We start from the raw sequence: 24,460 nt of genomic DNA, 5'->3' as shown, positions 1-24,460 counted from the left end.
GAAAGCACTACGCCTGACATAAAGCTACCATCTAGTACCAATATACAGGGACAGTCTCCTGGATCAGAATTCTCTTTTAAGACTCAGACCTATGCATTTGCAAGTGGCACATCATAATGTTTCTCATCACTGAGCTGTAAGATAAAAGAATGATGGAAATATTTATTGTGTCATTAATGTGTGAAGAATGAAGACTGGGTCTTAGAGGTACAGTTTTCTCAATAGAAATATACAGGTAAGGTAAGAACTTGTACAGGACCCTGAAGAGTCTACTAGAACGTAGAGCTGCGAGGGTAAGTCTCTGTAATACACTGGCTTGATTTTAAGTATGGAGATTGACACGAGCAGACATCTGTCTACCTAAGTTCTGAGCATTTTTAGGTAGGGAATCTTCCACCTACCTGTCATGCATTTCTGTTTTCATGCCTTGCATCCCACAAATCAAGTCTGTGTAAAGGAGCGGGTTTAGGACCTGTTAAGTATTTTTTTAGACCTCGTAAGATCTCAAACCAGTAAAACTTCATGTGTATATTTCTTATGGGAATTAAGCACCTGCAGGTACCTACATGTAAGATTTTGCAGGATTGGGTTTTGATCAGTTATTGAATTAACATGTCATTTATATAAATTAACTGTACCTGTTTTGTGTTTCTAATCTGTACATGTTCTCATATCAAATGTACTTTTTTTTTCGGTAAGTTGCTCAGTAGAAAAATAACGTGTATCATGGTTGCCTTATTAGCTAAATGCTTTTCTCCATTTGTCTGACTCTGTGCTAACACTATCAAAGCAAGAACCTGATGTTGGGAGCGTTTGTGGTGTATTAACTTAAAAAGAATTAATGTGCATGTGGTTTGAGGATTGCATGTTTTAAAATTTTAAAAGTAGATCCCAAACCTCACATCAGTAGAAGTGTCTGAGTATTTTTAATCGAAGTTTCAAGTACAAAAAAAAAAGGTGCTACAACATGTAAGAAACAACACACTAACTTTTCCAGGTCTGGAGGACTTGAGGGAGCACATCATGTGAATTATATCAATTCAAAGAAAGTTTACATCAAGCAGCATGGAAAAATTATGAGACGTGGTAAATGCTACAGAGAAAACTTGTTCTTTATAGCAGTGAGTCGCTCTCAGAAGAGCAGTGCACAAAGGTTGTGCATGGGTACGTTTTCCTTCTTAGCTGCTTGCCAAGAGCAGAAGCTGGAGAAGCATTAGTAGCAACATGTCATACATTGGAGTTAGGGCTCAGCACTCACAGTGGCCATTTAATGAACTACTTTGATGCTTTAAGGGTCCACGTTGCCAGAATCATCGTGTATTCATGGATACACGTGCTGCACAGCTGTTAGAGAGAGCTACTTTGACCTCCAGCAATCCTGAGTTTGCTGCTATCTGTGAAAAGTTACATGTGCTTCTGCTTCAAACTATCACCTGCCCTATTACAAATTTTCCCCAGCTTTCCAGACTTCTTTTCTTGTGGGTAAAGACTTTTATTTCATCCTTATGCAGGATTTCCAAGTCATAGATCAATGCTACTGTTTGGTATGTGGTTGCTACTGCTTGTGAGACACCTTGTCTGTTTGGGTGCTTTAAGGTTGTTCATGTGGCCGTTTTAAAGACAGGTCCCATTTCAGATGTATTAAAAGAACCTGTCCAGCCACTTCTGTATTGGGCAAATGCATCCTTTTCTTCCATGTTGGTATTCTTTGTATTACTGTGCCACCGAAGACCCACAGTCACAGAGAGGATCACAAGGTATATGGTATTGTACACAGGCCTACAAAACAATTCTTTTTTTGATACAGGAATACCATACGTTCTATAATAGTTCATTTAATTTACTATGTATGACCTTGTTTGCTTGTTCTGAGGAATATGTAACAGCTTCTACTAGGAAGACAGTTGTCATCTTGTGCTGTCTCGTGCTCATCTTCATTTCAGGTACCAGTACACAAGAAAATAACTTTTTTCCTTTCCGAAGTCTCATGGTGATCAATTTAAACTTTCTCATCTCTTCTTTAATCAGTAGCTATTCTAATGTGATCTATGCAGTTCATTTCTATGTAGATACTTATTTTCAGACAGGCTACCTGGATTGTAACGCTGCAGGACAGAGATTGCACATGGTAGCTCTGTGTAAGTTGGAACTTTATTCTTTTGTTTTTCTTCTCTGTGAACTCAGAGGTACCTGATTAGCAGAAATAGCGATACCAATAAAAAGTCAACTTGCAGTGTTGACTCACCCTGATGTGTTTTCATTTTTCACTTTCAAATTAAATTCCGTGCTTATGGAATACCTGCTACTCTATAGAGCAAAACCATTAAACAAGAGCTAGTAGTTGGAACAAAATGTGCAATGTTTCTAACTAGTGGAGGGATTAAAGTAGACTTAGTTATACAGCTACCTGTAAGTAAATTAGAGATTCAAAAAGAATGGGAAATTAGAAGGAGGAGAAGAAATTCGCTGAATATTTTTCGGTTCCCCCACTTGCTTTACACTTTTCTCGGAAGTGTGTGTATGTATCACCTACTTTTGAGGTATCTGAAATGTGTCATATAGAGATGATTATCTTGTTTTCATACAACGGTGTTTGCATGTGGTTGGTAGTCATTAATCACTGTATTATAGTAGGCCCCAAGAGAACACACGAGGGTATCAGTATTCTTGTTCCAAATAGTATTTCTACTAGCAGTAGCTAGAAATGCTTGTAAATGACCATGTTAAAAAATAACTTTCATCCACAGAAGGGAACTATGCAGATGTTTACCCTCCCCACAAAATCACCAGTCTGGCACAAGAAGTGTAATATGGGAGTTGGCTTTAATACGGTACTGACTATAAACCAAAATGGAATATGATCATCATTAAATAAGATCCCCTGCAGGTAAAATGGCCTGTGTTGCAAAGCATGTTCCTTAGCTTAGTTCTAAACCTCCACTTGATTTTTCATTTATTCTGAGGGGCCCTTTGAGAACAGACTGTAAATTCATGTGCACATCTTTATTTTTATTGATATTTGAAAGAGAACTAGTCAGTCGGTTTGTTGTGAGACTATTTTTGGAGACAGTAAAGAAAGGAGTTGCTATGCTCTTAATTTCTGAAAGCTGACATTTCAAATTAAGCCAAATTCCTTGGTTAAAAAGTGTTTTATTGCATTAATTAAATGGCTTGTTGGAGATGCCACATTGTTGGATACCGCTTTAGGTAACAACAAATGAATATTGACGGGAAAGAGGGAGAGCAATGGCAATGGAGAGGGGAGACTTTCTGAAAAGGGGGGGGAGGAGGAAACACTATTTATGCACTGTTGGGGAAAAGTAGGGCTTTTATTTTGTAAATATCTGCCTGTCACCCATTTCCAAATGAGCTGAGGATTTTTCTGCTGTTCAACCAATGTGAAGTTAAAAGGAAAACGGCAACAAATGGAATGAAAGAAGCTGGTTTTCCAGGTTCCCAGCGATAAAGAGAACAAACTGATGGCCGGAGCTGTAGACTGGGACTTCCATCCTTCTGCATTAGTATTAGATTTTTCTAGATACTCCATGTGCCAGTCAGACAGTGCTAAATGAAGATATCTCCTCTTTCCTGAGAGCATTAAAAATTATAGACATGGAATAGAAATACGCAAAAGTAGCATGTGTGCATGCTTTTTCTCTGTAACCCCCTGAAACAATAGACCGACTCATTATAATTTCTGCTTTGCTTGATGAGGGAATGTGCTCCAACCAGCTTCATTTGATCGTGAGTCCTTAAACAGGGGACACAGGCCTTAAACAAGTTCCTCAAAATATTGTGTTCGGGAATGATTTAAGTAGCTACCTCTTAATTACTATAGGGTAAAATTGCTTTAGAAAGCATGTTTTTACAGAACTATTTTTACCTAGAGTGCAGGTATTACCACTCCTATGCTTCTGTGGAGGGAAGAACAATCCTCAGGCACAATGGGAAGGAAGCCTGGCTTCAGTATCTTAACCTGAAGCGTGACCAAGAGAAATAAAGCAGAATGAAAGCGCTAAGTGCAATCAAATGCCAGTGGTCTTGCGCACAGTTTGAATAGCCAGGTTGCTCTCACAGTAACTATAGCTACCTCATTTAATACGCAGCCCAGCCAATCCATTTACCTCCTCCTGTTTCTGCCTTGTAGCTTTTGTAGTGTTACAATCTCAACATTAGAGCCGCTACTAGCTCCTCACAGGTTTTGGCTCTTTCCTAGCATAAGGCTTTTTAGCGGTAATCGCCGTGAAACCTTTGTGGTGTTACAGACTAAAGGGTTGGATTTGGAATCAAGTTCGAGCCAAGGTGCTTTCTGCAGCAGACCTCAACACTAAGCATTGCTGATAGCAATGTGCATCTGTAAAGGACCTTGTCCCACGATAAGTCACATGTTAGTTTGTCCTGTTCAGCAATGGGATAATATTGCCTTCTAGAAAACAACCCATTATATTGGCATAATTGCAGCCTGATGTTAAATCAATCTGAGCTCTTTTAAATAAGTATTATTTGACATGCTTGTTTAGTATTAGGCCACTTGTAAAGCTGAAAGAAATTGCTGCCTGTTAGTGGTCACTTATAAAGACAACTACACCCAAGTAATGAATGCATTATGTAAGCAGCTTATACATATTAATATCAGGCTCTGACTTGAAGTATGGAAACACTAATCCATATCTTTAGTTTTGCCTTGTAAGATGATTCTCTGGCTGCGTGGAATCAGGCTCAAGTTAAGAACCGACTTGTAACCTATGTATGATGCACTAGTTAATTTTGTATGATAAGGCTATGCGTTTTTTTGAAAAAAGTAGTCATGCCCCAAGTTTCCTGTCTAAGCATGTGAAAGAAGAAAGGATGGTAAGTCTGCTTTCATCACTTCAGCTAGGAGCATGTTGAATGGGAACGCACGTACTAACTACACCTTTCACTGCAGCATTACTAAAAGGCAAAGTTCGGCACTGTAACTTCTGAAGCAGAAATTATTTGCACCCAGTTCGAAGAATATCTGATACTTGTTTTCCCAAATATGCTTTCCAGGGTTTCACCAGGCTGTTCATGTTCACAAGGAGTTTGCTGGTCCTGGAGTCCTCCTGGCCTGCTATAAGATAGTCAGTACCTAGTCAAAAAAAAAAAAGGAAAAACTTCGGTCAATAAATAGTTCTGTTTTCTTCTAAAGGCAGAATTTCTCTATTTCCTAAGCATCTGGCATGTAGCATCTTAGCTGGCTTCATCCAGTTTATGCATGTGCAATCTTATGCGTAAACATACTTTCACATGCACATCGTCACTGCTGACTCCTGGGCACACAGGCTCAATATTGTCATATGATTATACTCAGGAATTACAGCTACGAATTGATTTAGTTCCAGTGGCCTTACTGCTTACAAATTCAACAGCTCCATCTGCAGATGACCAGGTTTGAGTCTGATCTGTCTGGCCTTTGTTTTAAGCCATTGTAACTCCATGTGCTTCAGTAGCATTACTGCTGGCTGGTATAGGTATGGTGAGTAGCAGAATTCGGTCTGAACTGATGTGGAAGCTGGTATTATATATGAAAATAGTAAGCCAGACTTCCTAGATTATAACCTTAAGATATAGGTAGCAGAGCCTCAAAAAAGAGGTCTGTGAACAAAAAAGTGGGTAACTACACATGGAGACAAGAAACAAGTACTACTAATAATCATATCACTGCCTTAGTAGATGTATAAGCACTCTCTTTGTATTGTATTAGCTGTAGTAAGTAGAATTCCCTCATTGATCAGAATTTAGAGAAACAGAGGCCTACCCATGCCAAGTTGTGGGAGGTTCTGCACACAGATCTGCAGGGATCTGGTGGCTGCTACTTCTGCCTTTGTCCCCTCCTGCCCTCCTTCTTGAAAGTTGTGTGTTGGGAAGCATCTGCTGATGCTTGTATAGAAAGGAGGGTGTAAAAGCCCCAAGAAGAGAGAAAAAGTAAGGTTTCCACCTTGAGCCAGGGCATACAGTGATCTTGGGGCAGGGCTTCAGTCAAACAATACGTTGAAATCTGCAGAACTGCAGTGATGGGGACCTGTCCATAGCTTTAATTTATATCAAGAGGCAATGGCATAACACCTGGATCTCTAGCATCTAAATTTCTGAGCTGTATGTCTTCAGCCTTGTGTTTCTAAAGAGGTGCAAAGTAAAGCTAGAGAGGTACAAAGGAGAAAAATGTCCCGTGATATTTTGCCTTTTCAGATATTTGTATGGTATCAGACGTACTCTCATCATCCTTAAGCAATATGTTTTATTCATGTCTGGTTCAGGGCTCCCACAGTTTCATAGGGAGCACTGGTAAACACTTAATTATGCACAACTGTGCCACTGGAGTTTAAGTAAAGGAAAACACCTTATTCATTTGGACTACATTAAGCCGAAAATTTTATGTGCAAATTCAAGAACTACCCTCAAAAAGAGAGCTTGGGGTCTGAATTACACTTCAGTGCAAATTCAGATGCAGTCTTTCACTCGATACAGATAATGGATGACAAAATTTGTTTCTGAGACAGTACAGTGCATTTTGCCATAACAGGAAAAATTCATACAGAGTTGGATTTGACACAGCCTTTCCTAAAACAGCTGATTCTTGTAGGTGGCTAATTTCAGCTGAGACCTTGTCTTAAAGGTTAGATTAAACCTTACATTTTAAGTGAAGCACAAGGAATTCCTTTCACTCAGTGGATATGTTTTTAATCTATTCAGAGGAAAAAAAATGGGGTAATTTTTCTCTCAGGTCCTGCTTTTAGAATGATGGCAAGTCACCATTTCCTCTGGTGTAAGGCTGAATAATGAAACGTGATCCCAAGAATACATTACCAGTAACCCTAATGACCCCCAGAGTCTTTGTCTTATTGGGATTTGAGCCCAGGACGCAGTCCCAAAGACTTGGAACTTCCAGTGATATGAAGGAACGCTGTGAGTAATCAAAATCTGTCAGGATTAGACACCTAGCGTCTCTTAGGCACTTAGGGACATGGTTTAGTGGTGGACTTGGCAGTGTTAGGTTTATGGTTGGACTCGATCTTAAAGGTCTTTTCTAACCTAAATGATTCTATGATTCTATGATTCTACTTGAAAAAAATAGAGTCCAGGCTGCAATTTGTAGGATTCCAAGGTTTACCCAGAGATTTCAGCTGTTGTTCAAGCAAACACATTTCTCTCGGTGGTCCACTAAGTTGTATTGCAGGAAAGGCAGCAGTAGAGAAGGTTAATTGAGGAATGTATCTGCTCAGCCACTGGTAACATTACTGAGCACTAGTATGGAGCTTTGCAGTCTTTGGCGTGGTGTTTCTGCCTGCAGGAGAGCTGGGGAGGTTACTGCTTTCCACCACCCTGCTGCTCCACTCCACTGCTGCAGGGAGTGTCCCACAATTAAAAGTGAACAAACTCGGATCATTCTGTTAGAATGTGGTTAGGGAGCAAACCTAGAGACCTGTCCTAAACTAGTTATAAAGAGAGGGGCTTTATTTACTTAAAAGATGATTTTTCTAATTATTAAAGGTTTTCCTGTCTTATTCAGTTTGAAATTAAATTCATTTGATTGATTTTATGCTCTCCACCCAAGATTGGTTTCCAGTATGCTTCAGGTTATCAGCTTTTGGCTTTGCTGGAACAAACCATTGAATACACTAGAATTTACAGAAGAAAGAAGGAAGACTTACTTTTCATTATTTGAAACCATTACAAAGGCATAGAAGAAGTTAGATTCCCTCCACTTTCCAAAATTTTCACCATAATTTCTAGTTTTTCCAAAAAGAAGTGAAGCATCATGTGAGAATACAGAGTGAGGAAGAAAACTCTTTGGACATTAAAGTACAGGGATTTTTTTTTCTCCTCACAAACATTCTTCTTGTCACAAATATTCTGGAAGATCAAATAAAGTCCCTGAAAGTAAAATATTTCCAGTGAGGTTTGGGCTTTTTGGTAAAACTTTGTTCTCTGATAAGAAAATGCTTTTTACTGCAGCTGTGTATTGACTCCCTCTTTGGTGTGGATGAACGAAAGGACTCTGCCTCAGAAAGACTGATGGGAAGTGTTGAGTAGCCATAGCTGATGTTCATAATGAATTGTCACCACTGTTTACAGGGGAAGGAAAATACCTGGTAAGCATTTGGTCCTTACCAGGATTGAGAATGGGACATGTGCATCCCCTGTTGGTCCAGGATTCTGGGTAAATGCTTCTGTTGCTCCGAGCAATTTTCACTTTGCCTGATTTCAGGACCTTCTTCACTTTCACAACAACTTCTGCATGGGTCCCTTTGTCATGAGCTGATAGGATTCTTGCTTTTATCACTGCCAGAAAACATATCAAGATAGAGACCAACAATGAATTTCTAAATGAATTTTGGTTTATGCTGCTAAAAGGTAGAATTTTAACACCTTGAAAGAAGACATGAAAAAACACTGCAGTTGTACAGAAAGTGTATTCCAATGCTTGTCCACTTCAGTCATGGTTCTTCTAAATAAAGTTGGAGAAGAAAAACTAAATTTTTCTATTGAAGTAGTTAACTGATCCTTTCACCATGTTATTTAGCAACTACTTTTTAACGGGCTGATGTCACACACTTGGAAATCATAGGAAAGCACTTGTATGTATACATAGGAAGGGTGGAAAAAACAGATCGGCAGCTAACAGTGTGATTTTAAGCGCACTGATTCTAGGCTTTATATATTGCAGTTTGAAGAGTTGTGTTGAGCTTAAACACTGGCCTCTCCGAAATGTTGTCCTGTGGGAAGGGACCGTCTGCTCCCTGGGAAGGACGTCAGGACGTTTCCCATCAGACTGCAGGCGTGTCACATGGCTGGAATTCCATGAGTGCATAACAAACCAGAAAAAGCATTTTTGTTTTGTGGCCCAACATCTGGTTGCCATGATAAATTTCTGTTCCTTTGATTTAATAGGATCCCATAACTTTTTGGCAGGGTAGTCTTATCTAGATCGGCCCCACAGGCAGGCTTTGTTGTGTCATGCCACAAGCACATCAAACCTTTGGATCCCAGAGCTTTCCTTTCTTGCTTCATGTGGTGGCATGAACCAGGTGTTCATAAACCAGTTTTAAATACATTCTTGGTAAACAGGCATGGCCATTTGAACCTGCATAATGAGTGCAAAAACAATGGCAGTTTAGAGGTAAGGTTTTTATCATTTATTCTTGATGTAGAGGGCAACCATTCCACTGAGTTCCAATTCTAGCACTCCTGCTGCTGTAAAGAGGGCAGCTAACTGGGTGGAAAGGAGACACCACAGAGCCTTGCATGAAAAATGCTATTCAGTTCTGATCAGAAGTTGGATGTGTCACCAGCCAAAAAAGGCAGAAGAAATCCTACCTCTTGTTTCATGGCTGAGCCAGACCTGTCATTTTTCATAGCTATCGGCTAATAACATGCATAGAGAGAACATTGTGAAATTATCATACCTTGAGGGCATGTCACCCACTTACCATAAGCGTATTTCATTTGGCAGAAGTCAGCGACACTTCCAAGCACCTTTTCTTTGCACACACACTTTTCTAGCAGGGGAACCGCAGAACACAAAGGGAGAAGAGCCAGGACATGAGAGAGAAAAGAAAAGCAAATGATACTCAGTTATAAAGTTATAGACGTATAGCTCCCATAATCTGGATGGACCTTCAGAGTAAGTTTGAGAGTGAGCTCAGTTATTTGCAAATCTGTTTCTTGTTAGATGATACAATAATTATTCTGAAATCTGATCGGTACTGTCAAGTAAAATGCAGCCCTCGTGGGGTCCTTTGTACAGTTAATAAACTGATGCTAATAAAGAGATTTGTAAGAATCAGATCCAAGTGTAAATCATGTAAATAATAATACCCATGTTCGATCCCATAAGCCAAGAAATGCTGATCCTTGCTGATATTAAAGTAATATCCCTCTCGGAAAAGTCAGGATATGCAATAGGTGGCACTATTACCTCTGGGTCTTACAAAGCCATTGATGCTGGTGAGTGCTGACCTTCATACATGGCAAGCAAAACTGAGAACTATATAAGTATTAAAGACTCCACCTCATTCTATAAGCCTACTTGCTTTGTAACCGTAGCTGGATACGGTATACTGTACTTTCTCTCCTGAGCTTCTGTGCCATGAGGAATACCTTACTCTTAAAATCACTTGCATTCCACCCCACGGGTGGTGCATTTCAGTGATGGCTGACATGATCTTTTTTACAAATAGCATTTGAAGTTCTGAACTGCAACTGAATGCTTGAGAAGGAGCTGTGTAAAATCATAAGCACTATGACTATAATTACAACAACAAAAGGAGAGTATTTTTTGCACACAATCTTGTTCACGACTTACTACTTTCCAAAACCAAAGTTGGATAGTACAGTTAGTTTGGAAAATAACAATGTAAGTCTAGTGATAACCTATATAATTCAGATTAGCAGATGTTGCCAGCAGATGGAGGACAGACAAGCTAGAGATGAGTGCGGGAATTTAAGAAGTTACTAAGTGCTCCCAGACTCTGGGCTGTACCTGGGTGCCTCAGTGCAGAGAATCCCTGCTCGTGGTCGTTCCATTTCCACTCCTCTTCGCTCTTGTTGGTTGGCGTTTGCAGAAGGTCAGGGATTCGTCCCCCGATGGGGATGTTAAAGAATGGCTCATTGTCATGGCTGGGGGGACACATAAAACAGAAGACTTGGTTAGGAGAGGAGGTGGGTGGGAAGCAGGTGTTTGTAGCATGTGGCTGTATCCAGACAGATGAGCTTGCTTTCTTCAGGTTGGGAGTGCAAATAAGAGCAAGACTTCATGCCATATAGAGAGATCACAAGATCTAGGCTTTTATTTAGGCCTTACCACTGCTGACTTAGCATTTTTAAAAGTAATTATGTATTGGGCCTTTTTCGCTTTTGTTTGTTTGTTTTTACTGAATTAAGTAACTCAAAGTTAGTGACCGCTTGCTGATGTCACTAGGAACTGAGGACACCTGCAGGACCCATAAAACTGCAGTCACTCAGCAAATCATAGGACTTCTGTACTGATTAATGCATGTTTGGGGTACAGATGCCTGCCCTCTAGAAACAAGAGGGAGACCTTGTAATTCATTTTACCCTGGGCACAGATGAGACACAAGCTCTCCAGACTCTTCCATCTATTCCCAAGGCAAATGGGTATATTTGAAGATGCTGTACGTATTTCCACAGGGTTGTGGAGTTGCCTGTTATTACTGCAAAAAGTCATCATCTCAAGATTGCCTTGGATAATACAATGGACTTAAAAGTGTGCCAGCCACCAAATGGAATCTAAGAAACCTTTTATGATTTACAGCCACCTTTTCAAAGGATTGTGCACCCTACAGCATCCTCCAATTACTGTCATTGCTGCAGTATTTCAGTTAATCTTTCTTTCATTTCACAGAATCCCATCTCAAAGTGAACCCAAAGGAGGGCTTCTTTACCCATTGAAACAGTTTCCAGTATGCTGGTCGCAGTCTCTGGCACAGTCACAAGGGCGACAGCCATTTTCTCCAAAGCCCCAGTAGCCCATGAGACATCTATCGCAGTTGGGGCCCGCCACACCTGGCTTGCAGTAGCAGAATCCCGTCTTGGGGTGGCATCGCCAGCTTCTGCTGAAAGTTGCGTTGGCTGAACCCATTGGCTGGCAGGCGCAAGCTATGGAGATACGGTAAGAGGTGACTGAGATTATGTGCCCAGGGGTCATCTGGTTAAGTGACATTTTTTTGCAAGGCTGATTGATAAACTCATGTCCTCTTCCTTACGCTCAGTGGTTTTAAGTCAGAACTGGTAAACATTGCATCATCAGCCTACATTTGCAATATCATTTTTGTTTCTTTTTAACTCATTAAGCACATCAAAACAAGTACAACTGGGACCCATCTATGTGTGAAAGTCAGTTCTTCCCTCCTACACAAATCTTGACCATAGAGGGTTTTGAAGCAGTGGCAGGAAGCCTCCACTGTGTGTTTATTTCTAAAGGGGCTTGCAGGTGATTCACTTTTAAAGTGTTTTGCAAAAAGATTCACTAGCATGGATGAGGTAAAAAATGATAATGCCTACGTTGTCTTTCCTGTGAACACGGAGATCACAAAACTACTGTTTCCTCTGGGGCTAGATGCAGCTTATGCAGCTGGTTCAGATGACCTGAAACATTTTTTTGATTTCTGCCTCCAGAGTCCACAAATTTCCTTCAGTGTGAGTTCTAAGGGACACATCTCACTATGCAGTACTGTACGTGTGTAAGGAAGCTGATTAAATTTTTTGTGCAAATACATGAGCAGATTTGTTATAAGGAAGGCAGACAGAATGAGAGAAGATCTCTAAACGCACTAGACATATTTTACATGTAGCTGGAGATGAGCAAATAGGTGGAAAAAACCCCAGATCTTTCTGATGCTATTGCCAGTCTGACACCAGCCTGGCAACTCAAGGCAGCTTGGCAGTAAAACAGCTCCTGTGGGCAACTCTACTTCACAGACAATAAATTGTCATAATCCCACACCACCAGTACATTCCCAATGTGACAGCATCAGGGAGTGAGGTGGAAAGTAATATACAGATAGTGGTGCAAAGCCAACACGCTTGACTCCTCTCCGTCAGGGCAGAGGCTAGCTGAGATGGTCAACATACCCACTCATTTCTGATATTCAAACAAGTTTGATTAAAATGAGAACTGAGCTGAACTCCAGGCCTTCATATTTCAGCTCTTCTTTGTATTAACAAAGCAGCGTGCCCTGGCTTTTGCTTGTAGCAGAGACTGAAAAGGAAATGCGTCACTCCTCCATCCATCTGGAAGAGGGCAGAAATGAAAATCTTGTGGCTAAGACCTGCTTTAACAGAGATTTTCAGTTAAATGTTGGACACCCAAGGTGTTTAGATAGCTTGGATCAGGGGCCAGCCTTTTGGATGCTTATCTGAACCAAACATGATCTCCAAAGCTTTTGAAGTTTGCCCATCATTGCTTCTAATAAAACTACTTTTCTTCATGAGCTCACAGATAAGAAACCAAATGAACACTCTGATTCCACACATCACTTTCCAAGGGGAAGAGGCAAGTTTATGACTATAAAGTGTTAAGTGTGCAGGGACAGATTCACTTTCATCTGCAACCTCATATTTGATGCTCAAGAAAAGAAAATATCTTTTGAAAAGATAAAGGGTGAGCAGTTTCATTTAAAGGGCATTTCTCTTATGATCTGCTTACTGCATAGTTATTTTTTTCACCATGCCCTGTGTTCCTTATGCCAATATTTTTAATAATATTATTACACTCTGCTGTAGACGGATCTCAGTCTGTTGTTTTCAAGGGACACTAGCACAATAGCCTAAGGACAGAAAATAAGCGTGCTGTCATGGGCAATGTACTCAACACAATGAGCTGGTTGGCGGATGGCAGCAGGCTCGCCTGTTTGCCACAAAGCAGTCTTGACTTTGGGAGCAAACCCAGGGATTTTGCTGTCAGTTCTGGAGAGCAGGTGTAACAATGAAGTGCTCATTAGCACTGACAGTTTCAAAGGCAAGTTCTGATTTGTTGCTGCTCAACTTGAATGATTTTTGCCCAGATTTTTGCAGGGCTGACTACATTACCCTAAAAGAGGAGACACTTAGTTCTGTCTGTCACTGAAAAAAGTCAATGTCACAGATTTGGGGATAAGGAGGGGAAACACATGCTTCCTTTACTGCAGACAGCTCTGAGTCACAAGAAGACGTTGCCAACATCTGGGTTGGTTTGAATCCAGGTTTCTGATTTCAGTGTAATATCTCTGCACGTAGGATCTACCTGTGGAGTTTTCACCTTAAATTTCTTATATTTCTGCAACTTCTGGGTCTGTCTTTATTCCCATCTTATTTCTGATTTTCAGGTTTCATCACTTAAGGTCACATAACAGATGGGCAAATCATTAGCATCATTAGACTGCCTATCACCAACTAAGACTAGATCCCGTTTCAGGAAGATGAGACCTTCTCCCATCCTATCCCTAAGGGAAAGTATTACAGGACAGTGACTGACAGCACTGGCAGAAGCTGATGAGAAGGTAGGAAAAAAGTGCCTCTTTTTTTTCTCCTTCATTTTGGAGATACGGTTCAGGAAAACTAATGTTCCCAAATGAACTGTGGGGCATATTCCCCAAATAGAAACTGGGACAGCTTCTGGTAGATCAGAAAGCAAGCTGAATCAATAAATGTACAACACTTTCAGATGAGTTATACAAGTGGCTTGCAAATGCTTTGCTCAGTCTGTGTTTATTTAGCATTTCAGCTTGGGTGTGTACATTGTCTGGCTTCCAGAGTATTATGGCCAAAATCCCAGTTGTGCATCTAAGGTAACTCCCAAAATAAGAGCCCACATGTCACATGCTGAAGGGGCAGCTGTTGATGACTGGGTTTTATCCATTTAATAGTACCACAGATTTGCAGATAAACCTCACAATTAAAGAAACATAAAAGCAAGTTTCCAAAACCTCACCCTTTTACATTTCCCAATATTCGACAACACAGCATCTTTCCCTGCTGATTTTTGCTTCTTTTCTCTTGGCAAACCCTAGTTTTCTCTCCATCCGCCTCCCTGTCTAACAAAACACCAGCCGACATGACAATGGCCTTGTTTGTCAAAGGCATCATCAATTATGTTAGGGACGGTGTGCAGACAGTTCTGGCTCAGAGATGGCTGGTTTATTTGGGTTCTCCCCTTGACAGCAGCGTAATGAAAAATTTCATCATTGTACTTTAGAATTTGCTATCGGTCACAAAGTGTCACAAAGCATCCCCTTGCCTTGTAGTCTCACTCCTATACTAAGTTTGTTTTGTCAGAAACTACTGTAAAAAGGAGGAGACAAGGAATAATGAAAAATGAATAATTCATACAGCAGTCTCCACTCAAGTCCACAATAAATCTGTCTGCCCTCAGCACAGCTGTCTTTCCCGTGTAATTAGACACAGATGTAAAATATAATATTGGTTGTAAATATCATATTGGTTGTAACAATGTGGGCCCAACCTGTAGGAAAATAGCAAGTGCTCCAAGTAATTCAGTGGACTTTGAGCCATCTTGCCTTAAACTTCTGTCTAATAATACTGCATAAGATACAGCTATGAGCAGACTCTGGCTATTTGATGAAAAACCAAACAAAGCCTTTTGAATCTGAAATATATACGTGTGCATCTTTGGAGCATATGACCAAATCAGGACAATTTTTAAAGCATGTCAGATGTGGGGATTGACTCAGCCAATGATGTTTCTTAAATGAAGGAAATAAGATAGACAGCTGTGTGTGTGGTCAGGGCTGATTAAGACAGACTTTGAACCAAGATGTGATCAGGCCTTTGTGATATTACAATTAAAAGTTCACTCCCTCTGCTCAGAAGTAAAAGGATGAGAAGCAGAGCTTTTCAGAGCATCTGTGTGTGCATGTGCATCTGGGCACATTTTAATTTTCAACCCTTGTGCTTAGAGTAAAAAAAGCCTGTTTTCCTGGAGACCCTTTTTAATGAGTCTACATGCATGCATTATTTTTTTAAGCTAAGCAAAGGATGAGTACAAAAGATGGTGCCATTTCAGAAGGATCCCTTAAGCCTCCAAATAAGCCACAGGAAAGAGCCAAGGATACAGCAGCTTTTCTAACCATTGGTTAGGAAACGATTAGGCTTCCGAGTCAAAGCTCCCATACAAGTCTGTATCCAAACTACTTAATCCTGTGTTGTCACCCCCAATAACAGGCAGGTGTGTGCCTTGCTCTGGGGCTCTTTTCATGCCTTCCTTTTTTTTTTTAATATAGATCTAAGCAGTGTCAAAACAAGGCTCTGCACACGACCTGGCTCTCATTCGTCCCCAGCTGCTAGGAACAGGAGAAGCAAAGGGATCAGAGGCAGGCGACCTCTGCAGAAAAAAAGGAATAGTAGATTCACACTTACATGTCAAATTTCAACAAATTTTTTTTTTTCCAAGGGAATGTCTTTGCAGTCTCACATCGGAGGGTCAGCAAAGCGTGGTTTGGATAGTGCCAGGACATCCAATTGTTATACAACTGTTTTTTTCCTAGCAGTGATTAAGAGAGAATGCTGCTCATTATTATGACTAATGCTTAAAGACTCTTTCTGGGCCTGGGCAGTGTCCTGTTAACTTTCTGGGAGCCTGAGGGGGATGTCACAGCTGAACCTAGACTTTGCTCTGGATGGCAGAGCACTCTTCAAGCGTGCTTTCTCAAAGGGATTAGCACAGCATTTCATTCAGCTTTTTCATCAGATTTCCTTTCCCAGCTCAGTATCTACTGTACACAAGGGTCAAGTTTTGATCTCCCATTGAGGTTTTTTTTTTGTTCCTCTGAGTTCAAAATGGGAAGCTAAGGACCAGGTTGCTCTCACCAAAATCATCCATTCTGTCTGCTGTTTGCAGTTTATTACTGCTTTTCAGCACTTGCCCAGTGAGTGAGTTTTTCATTTAGTGTTGTTAGTCTGGCACTGTTTGCATGGTTTTCTCAAAGTGAGATGATGCCTTGGAACTGGTACCTTTAAATCCTCATAAACATGCTAATCCAGAAGTGGCAGCTCTTCAATTTATGATCAGCAGGCTGAGGTATGAGAGAAACGTACCTGGTGGTATAACTGTCTAATTTCTTACATACTAGCAATGCTCAAAACAGTAACTGTTGTTTACTGAGTAACCGGAGTTGGTTTTAGGGTCATACAACCTGAGCAATTTACTCAGACCACACCAGATTAAGTTTAATAGCAATGCAAGTTTTGCAACCTAAAGGATGGAGAAGAGGGCCTCTATCCTACACCCTGCATGAGCCCTTTCAGTTTAATACCAGCTCTAGGCGTGAGGAGCTGATGATGGTCCTGGAGGTGAAATCTTCCCTCTATCAGACTGAGTTTGTTCTAACCAAAACAACTCTGCCTGTCTGCACTGGTTTTGCTGTCACTGATAATAACCAAAGCCGTGAGACGTTCCCTGGAAATTCTCTGCAGAGATAGAGCATAACATGAAGCGCACACTTATACACTGCCTGCACGCCACATGGGGAAGCGTTTGGGGATCAGTTCTTTCATCATACAAAACACTACCCTGTTAAAGTAATTTGTCAAATGTCATTGGGGGGATTCTCCTCGCCTTAAATGCAAGAGAAAAGGCACAGACCAACCACCCCCCTCCCAGGTTTCTCTTAACTCTGCAGTTGTATCTGCAGCGTCCCTTCTGTTCCCACACAGATACAAGCATCGTGCACACACCAGACTGCTGCAAAAGCTGAGGCTCTCTGGAGTGAACTGCAATGCCCTTTCCTTACACCTTGATATGGCGAGCATTCATGCATGCCTTTACACACCTGTGAACAGTCCCATTGACTTGAATCATGGACAGATAGGGTTATGCTTACCTATTTGCCATAATGCTGACTCAAACCCATTAGATTCATCTCAACCAACAGAAATTCTAGTGCAGGCTAGTGATCCAGAATACCTCTTACGTCAAGGAAGAGAAGCAGGTATCCTCTAGAGGGCAATTCAGCTCATCTATCTCAGGCATCTACATTAGACTGCAATAAATCATTCCCTAGAGGTCCGACTGTTTCTCCACTGACCGTTCAGGGAGCCTAGAAAAGACATCTAACTTTCAGGTGGCTAAAGCGGGATGGCAGCTATCTAGGCCTGAGTGTGCAAGTCAGTGTGGAAACAATTGCATTTGGGGCCTTCTGCTGGAAGCAGCATGTTCCCAGGTGAAAAGAACATTATTGTGCTTGACTGGCACGACAGGAATAAAGCTCTTTCAACAAGGTAAATTTCTGAACAGTTTTTCTTTTGCTATGCAGAGTATTGGCAGGAGGTACTGAGAGGCCTGTAACCAGACCAGACAAAAGAGGCAGAGGTAGAGTCAAGGTCTGATTTCATCCAGGCAGACTGTTCTAGGGTTTCCACACAGATAGGCTGTATTTTCAAACAATGTTTTTTCCTCTTTGCTGCTCTCCAGTGCTCCCTGACTTTACCAGTTATCTAATATTACACATGATGTTGGTTACTACACCCTGTAACTCAGGGTGATGGTGTAGTAACCAACATCATGTGTAATATTAGATAACTTACCTACTATGGTGTAGTGAGAGTTCAGACACAGATTCTTTCAGGTACTATGAGACTGAAAACTAATCTTCTGGCACAACAATTTATTCTCATTACAATATTTCCCTGTAGCAAATCTGCTCGGAGTAGAAATAGGACTAGAAAGGGACTACCATAGAACACTGTGGGATACAGGGTCAGTTAGATGAGCTCACCCCCAGCCCTGTCTGCTGATCAGTGTTCTGTGATGAACGTTGCGAAATTGAAAAGAAGGGGTCCTGTGGAAGCAGTCTGTGCTGGCGCTAAGATCCAGTGGAAAGAATACAAAAGGGCAGAAACGTAGGATGTGTTGTGCACAGAAAGTTTAAGCGATATCGCAGGCCATACAGTCCTAGGGAGAGGAGTGTTTGTAACCCGAGTGCTTAAGAGGAGTCTTGATGAAAAACATCACAGGGTCAGGGAAGCTTCAAAAGCGCATGATGTCAGTGGGCATGAGCAGAGATGACAGAAGATGAAGTTCTCTGTGCTGGCAACCGATGTCTGAGCTATGGGGAAGGAAAACTATCCAAAGGGAGAAATGAAGTGATGGATATTTTTGGAAACAGCAACATCCCAAATAGATGCCAGATGGAATCAGATGTGTGACACCTGGCAGGATACTCAGGAAATGTTTACACTAAGTAAGGGAGATGTGGGCTATGTTCCAGACTGGCTGGGTGCAAACTACCTTGATCCAGAGATTGTACACCCTCTGTGTACAACCATCAGTGCCTCTATGCCTGAGTTACGTCCTAACACGTCCCGCTGAAGTGTTAATGAGGCAATTAATTTGGGCAGAGCACCCCATAATACAGCTGTAGAATCCAGAGAGAAGTCTGAGTGAGCTCTGATCTATTTGTTACCAAGTGGATATGCATGGTCTGATGCTTCCTACACCTCCTGCAGCCATTATTATATATATTTACGTGCACAGATGTACAATCAAATGGAATTTAACAATAGCTTACACAGAGGCACACACAGTCTTGAGAGATGCAGAAAAAACCCAGCTAAATAAAACGTGCCTCAAGAAAAAAGGAACCATATTATTTTAAAGGCAAGCACAAGAACGTACCTTTCCCCAGAATGCAATGCATTTGGGCAACTGTAGCAGTTATCACAAAAACCCCATGTGTGATAGCAGGGGGAGAAATGGACACAGAAAATCAGGAAGATGACCTTTGATCAGAAAACTGTAGTTTAGGAACAGAATACGAAGAAGGATAGTAATACTCATGAGTTACTTCTATAGGAGCTACTGATTCTATAGGAGTTATTGATTTCTTTCTTTTAATCATTCTTTTAGTGATTCTTCCACCATTCGTCTTCTGCACATAGCAATAGTCACTTACGTTTGCAGACCTCTGTAGAAGACATGGGTTTCCCTCTATCTCGATAATAGCCCGGTTTGCACCTTTGACACCGGTGTCCCTCTGTGTTATGCTTGCAGTTGTCACAGACTCCACCACTGCGCTTTCCTGATGCCAGCCAAACACTCAGATCAAAATGGCAGCTATCAGCGTGGTTGTGACAGCGACACTCTGGTGGGAAACAGGAGAATATATTTCAGGCTTATATCGTAGACACAGCAATACTATTCAAATGGTATCATTTTCCTACTGTGAATCATGGAGGAAATGTCTGAATGTAACACATTTCATCCCCCGCAATCCTTGGTTTTCATAAAAACTAGAAATTGCAATTGAGTCTCAGCAGGGTCCGAGAAGCTTGGGTGGTTGTGAGGTATTCTTACCACAGTCAGGCAAACCAATCCGATGGTATCGTAAGCCCTGTGCAAAACCCTGGAACACTAAAACACATGAAGGGACATAGCTGCATGAGGAACAGATTTCTGCCTTGTAAATTCCACTTCCCCATAGCCCAGATGGGTCAGCTGCAGTAAAACAAGGTGCATACTGCAGTTTTCCATCAATGACCAGCAACTTATCCCCAGTTCTGTAATGGTACCATTAGTGCAAACTGACACAAGTCTTTGTTAGGGAGATAATTTGCCTGCTGGCATGGTGAGTGCTCATCCTGAAAGCCTGGATGAGTAAACTCCCTCCCACTTACTTCTGCATTCATTTGGCGCCCCTGTTTTTCCATCTCCTGGCTTCCAAGGCTGATCATTGTATAGCGGCGCACATTTCTCACAGTGGTCCCCTGCTGTGTTGTGTCTACACACACACTTCCCATGGACCTGTCAGGGGAAAGAGAATACGTTCAAATAGCTACAAGCAAGACCATGGTGGAGGGCCCAACAGCCTCACGAGGAGGTGGGACTTCTCCTGCACAGCTCCCACACAGCTGCCTGGCTCTCTTAGGAACCCCACAGAGCCTGGAGCTTAAACATGTAGCTTTATCTCTTCACCCAGTCACTAATGATGTAGATTTTTCCTCTATCTTCCAGTTTAAATGCATGTGGCAACAATTTCTTTTTAACTCTCCAGTTGGATGTTTTACTACTACATTGATTAACAGCCTCTAGACTATTTAAATTTAAATAAGCTAACACAGCTTGTTTTGATTTACAAGTTCAGCACAAGAGCATGCAAAGAGCCTGAGCAGGCAGTCACCTACAGGCAGTGTCAAATACTCTTGGCTAGCAGAGCTGAATCACAGGAGAGCACAGTCTAGCAGAGGATGCTCAACCCTGTCTTATTGGACATTAACAGTGCTCTGGAAGAGAGACTAAATACAAGGCAATGAAATGACCATGAATTACTAAATTATAAATTGTTAGAAGGATGAGCAAGTAATCCTGGACCTCCTAGCACAGGTAAAAATTGTAGCAAAAATATTAAACCTGGAAAAATACCAACCAGTATACCCACAGAAAAACAATCCAAACCACACATTCTGTGAGAGGAAAGTACTCATGTTTAAAGAGACTTAGGTACAGTAGGCACTAACCTACCAACTTACGTGTGTGTGTGTGTGTGTGTAAAAATAGGTTAGCAGAAAAGGCCCAGTAAAATTTTGGGCTGTGTAACTAAGAGCACTGTAACTCCAAGTAGATAGGAAATTGTACCTGCAATGCTGTGTTCAGTTTCGAACATCTTATTACCAGATAAATGAGAAATTAGATGATGTTCACCAAAAATGAGCAAAAGCTGGCATGGCTGAAGAATGGGGCTGATCTACAAGCACTAAGCATATAAACCCACCTAAGCTAAGAAAAAACAGCTCGGAAAATATTTGAGGGGGGGAAACAAAGAAGTGCAAAAAGTCTTGACTAAAACTGGCTGAATAGTAGAGTTCTCTCTGTGACTATTTGCTTGAAAAGTTACCTGAAAAAATAACTTGCTTCCTCTATACTTATCTGCCTTCATTAGAACACAATAGTGATTTTTAATCATGGAAATATTCTAATATGTGTCAGTTTTGGAATCAGGCATTCACACCAGAAACCTGACCTTGGAAACTGAACCAGTCCAGCCTTCAAATGGAAAGTTACTGTTGAAACTGGTTCTGTTCTCAAGTCATTTCACACACAAGGAATATAATAGCCACTTCCACTACAGACTGTGATTTGGTGCACAAGATTCTGTAGTAGCAAGCCACATCCAAGAAGTGCTTTACAGGAAGGTTTTTATGTAGTGGCTTTTGGTTTTGTTTGTTTTTTTATTTTTTTTTTTAATTAAGAAATAGGATTCCAATATCTGTTTGCAATGCCTCAGAGAAAGGATTTCCTGGAGAAATTATTTGAGGAAATATGCAGCATAGGGAGTGGGAGAAGGGGAAAGGTGGTACCATAGGTCGTGTTCTACGCTCATCAAAAGAGAAGCTGCTCATTAATGGTATTTTACATGCAAGGAGACACTTGTACTGGAGCGGGAAATGCAGAGAAGTCAGGGACTAGACCCCTCTCCCTCCGTGCGCTGTTGAGTATGCGAAGCTCTGTAACCATTGTTACAGCTCTGGCCCACTGTACGTTACACAAAAAGCAGAGGCTGAAATTTCATTTTGACTGGGGTGTGAGTTGAATCTAATCCTTTAATCTCACCACTAATGTGAGTTATGTTTCTCCATAGTCTTTCCTGAAAGTCCGACTCCCCGCTTCCCCCATCTCGCGTAGCAGGTAGCTTGAGATCAAGAGAGAAATGTTCAAAAGAGCAGTAGCGTGAATGCACTCCCCTGCCCCCAAACTCATCTCCCTGCAGCAATTTGCTCTCCGCTCCCCTGGTTTCTAATCCTCCCAGACCAGATATGTCATGTAGCTAGCAAAGGGGACAGGCTGCAGCTGATGCCATTGCCCCTCTATGGCCAGCTGGCAGATTTGCTGCTGCACAGAGCGGTTGGCTGCCTCCTCACGGAAGACTGAGCACAGACTTCAGGGTATGCATTTCTGTCAGAGCTCAGCACCAGTAAACCTCAGGAGGATACAGCATGTAGCACATTATGTGATGCCTCTCCAGACCTTTGTACAAGAAAGTCATCTGTGTTCAAAACACTAAACAGGGTGACAAATTACAAAGACAAAAATACTAATAAGCAACAGTGTCGGGCTTCTCCCTATTTGCGTTTGGCTCTTTAGACTTATAAGTTTCCCCCTGTGGACCCAGTGACTGCTTTTCAGAAGCTGTAGAACAGAGAAAAGGACGAGGAGAGAGAAAAGATAAAATGAGCCTGACCCAGAACCATAGATGTTAATGTCCTCAGACTTCAGACTATCTGAACTTTACAGCTCAGTCCAAAATGGATCAGAACCAAAATCTTGGATCCAGTCACTTCTTAGGAAAATGCTAATGTATTTCAATGCAAAATTTATAAGTTGGCCCATTGGGTTTTGCAGACATATATACACAAACTGTGCATTCACTATATAAAAAAACTACATTAAAGAAATGCTGAGATTGTACAGTTGGGAAATGGTAGAATTAAACCATGCAATCTTGGTTTAGCCTCGAATGACATGATCAAATATTCATTATTCCACAGGACCCTGTGCTTACAGTGCACAGCACAGATGGTGTGAACACTCATGAACAATTATTCAGAAATTAAATGGAAAATTCAGTGAAGAAGGAGTCCAGTTGTTCTTTGGAGGTAAGTAGATGCATTAGTTTGCTCATTGCCCACTGGTTTGTTGCAAACTGTAGTTTGTGGAAGCTATCTAGGAATGGCATATTGTGAGTAGGACAGAGGCATAAAGGAAACTTCCTGCCTGTGATCCCTGCTATTGAACAGTTTACCAAATATATGTGGAAGGATGAGTGGCTTAGACAAACGGGTTGAAAAGCCAAGCAGCCAGCAGACAGGAGGGCCACTGAGCAGTCATAAGTAAACAGTGGAGCTGGCATGGAACTTTTTTTAAGAAAGTGTCAGGTCTGAGGACTAACTTTTTTATATAGGTTTAAGAACAAGGAAAAAAGAATTGATGGGAATTGAGGCAAAGGTAAAGGATAATGGAAGAGAAAGCAAGTCTGCCGTGTGTTATCCATGGATGGGTATCTCATGGAAGATTTTTTTCCTGTGGAGAGTAATCTCAGACAGCATTAATAGGTGAAAACAGGCAAGGGGGAATGTGCAACATGAGGTGACAAAGAAGTACAGAAGGGAGTTGGATAGGAGAAGAGAACAGAGACAAACAGCTCAAGTAGAACACACACGAGAAAGGTGATTCATGGATGTAAGCAGCCATTGCAGAAAGACTGGTTAATGCAGGAGAAACTGAGCTGGGGAAGAGACCTGTTACACTTAAGTGTGAGGTGAAATAAGGGTAGGTGAGGTGGCTGCAAGTAATGAGACAAACAATTTGTTCTGTTAGAGAGGAAGAGATAGGAGAGGCAGCCAGAGACCAAAGTCCAGGAAGGAACAAGAATGAAATACAGGAAGCTGTCAGATAAAATGGGAAATAGGATATCTGCTTAGGGAAGGGAGAATGTGAGAGTCACACTCAACACCAACACAAAGAAAGCAGGCATGTCCCTGACTTGTTATTCACTGCTGAAGTAAGTCCACATCTCTCTCACAAAAGTGGGTCCAAAAAACTAGAAGATTATGCTCTCTACCAAATGCAAGACCTCAGGATGCACTGTATCGCACTGGAACACAAAGGTGATCATGCCAAGGTGGAGAAAGCCATCAGAAAAGTACAGATTCAGGGGAACTACACTGATATTTTTCTATGCCCTAGAAAGCAGGGTCAGAGCAGTGAGATAATGATGATTAAGGAGATGATTGTCAGGGAGCAGCAAGGACCAGTTGCTCTTTTAGGGTTGAAGAGCTAGAAGCCAAGGGTTACCACAGCAGAGACTGGGCCCTTGCTGAGGGGGCACCACCCTGAGCACAGTGGGCAGAGCAGGGAGCTGGTACCACAGTCCATTGACAGCCCCAGACACAGCAAGGGGATGGACCAGGGGCAATTCAGGAGCAGCAA

General features: G+C 41.5%; 1 protein-coding gene across 1 annotated transcript in view; it reads right to left on the bottom strand.

Annotated features, from left to right (window-relative positions):
• Nucleotides 1–4,879: 4,879 nt before the first annotated feature.
• LOC309595049 (netrin-4-like) overlaps nt 4,880–24,460 on the bottom strand; it is a gene marked incomplete at its 5' end in the record, with an annotated part of 51,913 nt that continues 32,332 nt past the window's right edge. Inside the window, 7 exons of the mRNA XM_082321513.1 lie at nt 4,880–5,110; nt 8,134–8,304; nt 9,453–9,521; nt 10,505–10,641; nt 11,427–11,640; nt 19,431–19,619; nt 20,152–20,278. Of these exons, the coding sequence (XP_082177639.1) occupies nt 4,974–5,110; nt 8,134–8,304; nt 9,453–9,521; nt 10,505–10,641; nt 11,427–11,640; nt 19,431–19,619; nt 20,152–20,278 (1,044 nt within the window). The 3' untranslated portion in view covers nt 4,880–4,973. The remainder of the gene's footprint in view (nt 5,111–8,133; nt 8,305–9,452; nt 9,522–10,504; nt 10,642–11,426; nt 11,641–19,430; nt 19,620–20,151; nt 20,279–24,460) is intronic.

The sequence above is a fragment of the Platalea leucorodia genome (genome assembly GCF_965183815.1).
Source record: "Platalea leucorodia genome assembly, chromosome: 9".
Taxonomy (NCBI): Eukaryota; Metazoa; Chordata; class Aves; order Pelecaniformes; family Threskiornithidae; genus Platalea; species Platalea leucorodia.
The sequence above is the reverse complement of the archived record's forward strand: the minus strand, read 5'-3'. Positions and strand labels throughout refer to the sequence as shown.